Source organism: Myotis davidii, unplaced genomic scaffold (genome assembly GCF_000327345.1).
Source record: "Myotis davidii unplaced genomic scaffold, ASM32734v1 scaffold69, whole genome shotgun sequence".
NCBI lineage: Eukaryota > Metazoa > Chordata > Mammalia > Chiroptera > Vespertilionidae > Myotis > Myotis davidii.
Window position 1 is genome coordinate 1,933,730 of NW_006300363.1, and position 7,963 is coordinate 1,941,692.

Consider the following 7,963-nt stretch of genomic DNA (forward strand, 5'->3'; position numbering starts at 1 on the left):
CGTTGGTTTCCTCCGTCACTGAAGCAAGCAAGCCTCATGTTAGCTTCAAGCTGCCTGGCTGCCGGCTGCCATCTTGGCTGGCAATTAATTTGCATATCTCGCTGATTAGCCAATGGGAAGGGTAGTGGACGTATGCTAATTACCATGTTTCTCTTTTATTAGATAGGATAATAATTATCATGGCGAATATTTGCTTAGTTTATTTAGTGCCAGGTACTATAATAAACACTTTACATATACTATCTCATTTAATAGTACCAATAATGTATATACTATCATTAACCACATTCTACACCTAAAGAAACTGAGGCACTTGGAAATTACTTAAGCTCTAAAGATTATTTGATTACACCATTCCTATCAAGAACACATTTGCTACAATCAGTAGAACATCTGTGAAATATCATCTCTCAAGTGATAAAAACAGCCCTTAAGACACTATCAACTTCTATTAATAAACAATATTCTCTATCTTATGGTTAAAAAGAAAAAATATTAGCTTTCCAGTTAAATATGGAACCTGAACACACAGTTCAGCAAAGAATCCAAAGATAAAGAGAACAGGAGCAGATACAACTTCAGATGAGAACTGTCCCAGGGTGTAACTTGGTTTCTATCTGTTCCTCCATCGCTGATTTTAAACTCTAATCAGAAAACTTGACCTTGTATAAAACTGGAACATTTCAGATGTTACTTAGATTAAAGAGAATTGCTTTTCTCTGAGAGTTACCAGAGGTTCAATTCTCCACCCATTAGTATAATACTTTGGGTTATGACAGAAGAAAGAAAATCAAACCAGAAAAGTATCAGCTGATAAGGAAACTGTTGCCACACTTGAAACATACCTGTGTGTCACAGTCAGGCCGAAGATTAAGTTCTTCACAGCATTCCCTGGATATCCTTAAAAATATATATTCTTTTGTTTTTTCTTCAATAGTAGCTTCATAAACCTTCTCTTTGGTTCCCTGGGTCTGTACTAACTTCTCTTTAGGGACTGGTAATAAATAAACAGCATTGACTTTGGTCATCACAAGCCGTCCTGCCAAAGTATCTTCAGAAAGTGTTTCAGTAAGCTTAAAACGACCAAAAAGTTGTCCATTCTGAGCATACTTTGCACCTCCAGAAACTCCAGTGAGCATGAAGCTTGCCAGAATCTGCAATTGCACTTTAAGATTGAACCTAAATCAGAAGTGGAAAACGAGTTTGAATATTCTACAACAAAAACTTAAAAACTAGAAGAGTAATAGAAAATAAATCAAATATAAACATACAAAAAATTAAAACTTCATTATCAATTCCACTCTTTTGGGATACAAACTACGTACTGTCCAACTTTAATCCAAGCTAGAAACAAAGAAAACTTTTTTTTAGTGAATTAACTCTCATTCAGTAACCAGACAAACATTAAATTGTGTTGAATACACACAATTTTTAAAGTATGAAGATTTAAATGAAGCTAAGTATGATTTTTTTAATAAAATGAAATATTACATAAGTGTCTGACCACACCATTGGGACAAATAAGGCTTTAAAATCACCTAGAACCAGAAGGAAAGGCACTGCATGAAAACTCAATGGACTTTCATTAAACTGATGTTCTCCAAGTGGATTTTACCAAAAAATTCTAATCATAAATTTCTCTTTCAATGATTAACATTTCTCTGTTAATAACATCCAAAATAAATTCCCATTCATGGCTACATAGAGGCAAGTTCAACCTTTCTAAAGACCCTTATTACAAACTGCCAAACAGCCCTCTAGAAATAGACCAACGCTGTTTGCCACCAGTGCTCATTTTGTATTGCAGATACTTTTAGCCCCCTCTTAAAGTGGCTTGAAGCTATTCCAAGGTGCTCTTGCAGTAAATTTTCATCTACTTAATTTCTTGATCAAAATATGACCTCCACAAATTTGTAGGGTTCATTCTTTTTTCATTCAGATAAATTTCTACTTAAAAACAATAATCCAAAAGCTTATTGATATTTAGTTATAAGTTCTAAAGTAATGTATATGGAATAATTTTTAAACTTTAATAAAATATTAAACAAGCATAAGTTAATTTATAATATTTTCTAAATTTCTGGTATGGTATTCCAAAATGATCTCTCAAGATTCCTATCACCCAGCCAGTGGGGCTCTGTGGTTGAGCGTCAACCCATGAACCAGCAGGTCATGGTTCGAATTCTGGTCAGAGCACAAGCCCAGGTTGCAGGCTCGTTCCCCAGTTGGGGGCGTGTAGGAGGCAGCTGATCTCATTATTGATGTCTCTCTCTCTCTCTCTCTCTCTCTCTCTCTCTCTCATTCTCTCTCTCCCTCTCCCTTCCTCTCTCTGAAATCAATAAAAATATTTTAAAAAAAAAAAGATTCCTGTAAGCTTGTAAGCTCTGTCTCATCACAATATTTATAACTTACCATAGTGTTCCTTTCTCAAGGAAAAAGAAACTACAATATAAATAAAATACATGCATATTAATACTGTGAATAATGAATATGATACAAGCCACTGCCCTTGCTATTTGATAACTGATCATTTCATTAGAACTGTCTATAGAAACAATTGATGTCTTTTAAAAGACCATCAATAGGCCACAATTGAAAGTCTTAGAGTAATGAAAATGATATTCTGATTTTGTAAATCTTACATGTATTTAATTTGAATAAAATACTTTCCAAAAGTTAGATAATATTTAATCTATAAATAGAGTAACACAAGGTATCTTTTAAGTTTTCACTCTTCCTTTTCTGAATATATCCCTCAGCGAGTATTCAATATCTATTAATAATATTAATGATAAGGTATTGATAAGGCACCTTGGAACTCATGTATTTTATTAATCACTGTCACACCAATAAATTCCATAAAAAAGGGAGGAGGGGAATAAGGCAGCTTGGGAAAGAAAGATGTGTTGGTTAGGGTATATTTAAAGGGAAAACTACTTATAAAAAATGTGTTTGTGCCTCATAACTGTGGTTCAATTTTTAAGGTTCGTTTCATTTTATTAAAAAGCAGAATGCTACTACCAAATACAACAACTATTTCATTAATATCTTCCTTCACTCAAACTTTAATTTTTCAGATTATCTTTTCTATAATGATTCAAATAAGTTTTCATTTAAACACTTGGTCTTAATCTATGGAATATGGATAAAATGTAAAATATGTTAAAGCATTTATAAACTGCTATAAAGGTATTTTATTATTATCAATTAGTTTTCCTGAAGATTTAAATCATTTCATACTTAAAATTCCTTAACAAAATATGAAGTCTCTTTCAGTTTTTGTACATTTACTAAACAAATATTCACTGAGTGCTTGCCCTGGCTACCATGAATAGAAACCTCCTAGAGAGCTGGGACCACAAGTTTAGACTCCCAGCACCTGGCAGAGTCTTGTGGAAATGAACTATGTAAAATGCTAGGACTACCAGGATGGGCAAGACACAGTTCTTGCCTCAAGAAGCTCATGTACAGCTACTAAATAACAGCCACTGAATAACAACCATTTTACTATCTGTCTTCACATAGGAACACCTCCATTTTCAAAATGAAAAATAACATCCAAAGGGGAGATAACCAAAAATTAAGAAAAGTGTTTCCAATGTAACTTACTTGCTTACTTCTTTATACTGAGCTATCTCCTCAATATAAAGAAGGTCATGCAACCGTGACTGATAGTTGGTCTTTGTCAATGACTTGTCTAAAACGGACTGGGTAAATAGCTGGTCAGCAGAGAGAGGAATTTGGTATCTGATAAGAAGGCTCTTCTCCAAATCAGTAGTTTCATTAGGTTCAAACTCTATAATAGTCTTAGAAGAAGAATCCCAACGCTTAGCTGTGGTTACTAGCTGTTGTTTTGCGTGCATCAGGTACTCAAGATCTAGATGGAAACAAAACACACATTTATAAAAGAGCACAACATTAAAATTACCAAATAATGCCCTGAATATTTGGTAAGAGAATTTTATATGCTAAACCTCAAATTCTTAAAAACAGAACAATATAAAAACCCATTTGACAGAGTATTTTCCCCACATCAGAAATATTTTTTGTCTAGCTTAACAAAAAAACAAATAGGAATCCATATAGAAAACATCTTTTTTAACACCAGACTAGGCCATTCTAGAAAGTGTTATTAACCGCTTAAAAATACAGATTAACATTTAGAACTTAACTCTCTAGTCAAGAGAAATCTGATCTAGGAAGAAGATATGATAAATTCCTCATAAGACAAAAATCTATCAGGTGACAATCACTTTTCTCCTCCTCCCAACCAATACCTGTCCCATGATAGAAAGAGAAGATCAGGAAACTGTGAAAGGTTAAATCTCTCCTCGTGTGGTAAAACAGTGAAACTCTGAAAGTCAACTTACAACAAACAAAACCCTTTTAGGAAATATTCATGAGAAACACCAATAATTCCACATTAAAATGAAATATGATGTACCATTCAAATGTCATTTTTTTTTAAAAAAATCCAATTTAGCCTCAGTTAAATTATATTGTGAGTAGGGCACAATATCGAAATGAATGACTGTTCAACTCTGCAGAATACCAGCACAGGGTGAAATACGTTGTAACATAGATTCTGAGCCCTGGGGAGCCTCCGTCTGTCTGCAGAGCAAGCACATTACTTTTTTATTGGGTGGAACATACAATACATACACCTATAAATATGAAACTTAACCAAAAGAAAAAAGGTTCCTTAATTGACTTATCAGGCCGAGATTCAGTTTTCATCTAACGTAATTGGAAAGATGATTTCACAACTCAAGTTAAAGTTTTAGGGAAAAAAATAACAAAAAATGTAAACAGAGATTAGAGTCAGCCTCCAAAGTACAAAGAAAAGTTATTGTGTGCTATCTTTGACATGAGAGCCTAAGGCATAATTGCCATGTTTTGCTTAATAAGAGATTTTGCTACATTATATGTTACATATAAATTATAAACATGTAGTCATCTACCAAGAGAAATTTCTCAATATTAGAAAGTAGCTTATCCTAGTATCTTAAGAACGATTACAATGTAAAGGCCCGAATTTAAAAATAAAAATGTAATAAAAAGAAGAACAGTAATTGCTCTAATCTCTAATCTTTGTTCCCTGAAAAGCATTTTATTACTATATACCAGTTTTATTATTTCTCAAATGGCAACATAAATACTATAATCATCAAGCTCTAAAGATGGTCTGCTCATTAAACATTTGTATTTTAAAATTCTCTGGATGAAACGATGATGGTCTTTTTTGCAATAGCGTCACAATTTCAGCTGACCCTGAACAACAAGGGTTTGAACGGTGCAGATGCACTTATACATAGATTTTTTTCCAATAAGTACCATATATTTCTTTTTTCTTAATAACATTTTCCTAATAACATTTCCTAATAACATTTTCTTTTCTCTAACTTACTTTAAGAATACAGTATAGCCCTAGGAGGTTTTGCTCAGTGGTTAGAGTGTCGGCCCACAAACTGAAGGGTCATGGATTTGATTCCCAGTCAAGGGCATGTACCTCGTTTGCAAGCTCGATCCCTGGTCCTGGTCAGGGCATGTGTGAGAGGCAACCAATTGATGTGTCTCTCTCTCACATCAATCTTTCTCTCTCTCCGTCTCTCCCCCTCCCTTCCACTCTCTCTAAAAATCAATGAAAAAAAATATCCTTGGGTGAGATTAACAACAACAAAAATAGAATTCAAGATTGGAATAACTAGTCTGGCACAAGATATGCTTCCCAACGTCCCTCTGATTACTGACAACAGTTCTCATTTCAGCCACATAATTACTATTCTAATAAAGCATCCAAAGGGTTGGTTTGTTTTGTCTTGCAGTAAGTAGTACAGAGCAGACTTGAAAATATCCTTAACAGGACCTGGAGAGTGGATAAGAAGAAAGTAAGGAGGAAAAAAACCCAGTGTTCTACATACTCAGCACAAGAGCCGGCACAAAATAAGCATGCAATAAATGCATGTTAAATATGGAATTTGCTCAAAACAGCTATATTTATCTAGGACTTTAAAAGAATGAGATGAAATGTTTCCTAATTCCAAAATTAGGTAACACACTCTTATCCTTAGAAAACATTTTTGTCTGGCTTTACAAGTCTTGACTGCCCAAATTAACAATAAACTAAAATCCAAAAAATCCCAAACTACCATTTCTGGTGTCCATTTCAACATCACTCTTTTCACCAAAACTGCTACATAGAAGATAAACACTTCTGAGCTTTTCCATGTTGTCTGTCCCTATTTTCAATCTCTTTGCAAAGCTAATAATTTTAAAAAGTTAAAACACGAAAGTAATAGCATAGGAGTATTTTTATACATTTTACATGCTTCCACTCAGTTACATTTATCTTTTGACAAATATACAATTTTTAAATATATTTTTCTATTACTTTCTGATCACATCATATTAAATATTACATAACATGTTCTTAATTTAGCAACTAAATTTGACAGTTGAAGATCATTTCTAGGTCATACTAAATTGTAATGTTAGTGTTAACATACACTGCTAGACACAAAGCAGAAAAATGTGTGATACCAAATTTCCAAATTTAAATATAAGAATTAATCTTCAGCCCTACCCGGTTTGGCTCAGTGGATAGAGCGAGCATCAGCCTGCGGACTCAAGGGTCCCAGGTTCGATTCCGGTCAAGGGCATGTACCTTGGTTGTGGGCACATACCCTGTGGGGAGTGTGCAGGAGGCAGCTGATCGATGTTTCTCTCATCGATGTTTCTAACTCTCTATCCCTCTCCCTTCCTCTCTGTAAAAAACTCAATAAAATATATATTTTTTTTAAAAAAAGAATTAATCTTCAACATGTAACTTTCAGAGACAGTCAAAGCAGAATTCCAAATCAATTTTGCCCAGCAAAAATTTTCCATTACTCAAAGTTGTGGTAGAAGGCATAAATGCAGTTTTCTAAGTAAGGGGAAAACTCACTAACTTCCTTCTTTTGTAGATGTTTTTTACCACACATTTTTGAGAGGTACATCTTTAATCCAAAAAAGTTTTTTTGAGAACATATTGTATCCTTTTCTGAACCCAAATTATACCAACAAGGGGAAAACACTGAAAAAAGCAAAGTTAAAGTTATATATGTTTCCCACTTTGCAGAATTGCCAAATGACTGGGGGGGGCGGGGGGGGGATTCATTCATGACCTGCAAACAAAAAAGGTTTGGATGCTTCGTGTAAAAGACAAACAAAACAAACTGTGGAGTATTTTCCCAATTCAAATTTGAATCACCTAAAGTAGGCAGGCTTTTTTTAGTTCAATAATGAGCAATAAATTAGAAAGGTGGCCAGCATGGCTCAGGGGTTGAGAGTTGACCTATGAACCAGGAGATCACAGTTCCATTCCCTGTCAGGGCACATACCCAGGTTGTGGGCTCGATCTCTGGTGTGGAGGGGTACAGGAGGCAGCCAACCAATGATTCTCTCTCATTATTGATGTTTCTATCTCTCTCTCTCTCTCTCCCTTCCTCTCTGAAGTCAATAAAAATATTTTTTTTAAAAAAAAGAAATGTCTGCTATGTACTTGATTTTAAGTTTCAAGGAGTAATAAATGAATATAACTAAGTTCCATGATCAAATCAGTTTGACAGAGCCCTTAATTACTGAGGTGCACTGGAAAATAAAGCATGCACCATTTTTATACATTTTACATGCTTCCAAACGTATTTGGAAATGAAACTCTTTACCTATTATTAATATGTATAACCCCTATTAATTTCTGTGGAACAGTTTTAGAAACATCACCAGGGGTTCTCAAACTTTTTAAACAGGGGGCCAGTTCACTGTCCCTCAGACCGTTGGAGGGCCGGACTATAGTTTAAAAAAAAAACTATGAACAAATTCCTATGCACACTGCACATATCTTATTTTGAAGTAAAAAAATAAAACGGGAACAAATACAATATTTGTATTTGCATGTGGCCCGCGGGCCGTAGTTTGAGGACCC

General features: G+C 34.3%; 1 protein-coding gene across 4 annotated transcripts in view; it reads right to left on the reverse strand.

Annotated features, from left to right (window-relative positions):
- HELZ (helicase with zinc finger) overlaps window positions 1-7,963 on the reverse strand; it is a 120,927-nt gene that overhangs the window by 74,051 nt on the left and 38,913 nt on the right. For all 4 annotated transcript variants that reach the window (XM_015572446.1, XM_006776674.2, XM_006776672.2 and 1 more), the window contains 2 exons: window positions 3,610-3,877; window positions 846-1,179 (listed from right to left, as the gene is read on the reverse strand). In XM_015572446.1, the coding sequence (XP_015427932.1) occupies window positions 846-1,179; window positions 3,610-3,877 (602 nt within the window). The remainder of the gene's footprint in view (window positions 1-845; window positions 1,180-3,609; window positions 3,878-7,963) is intronic.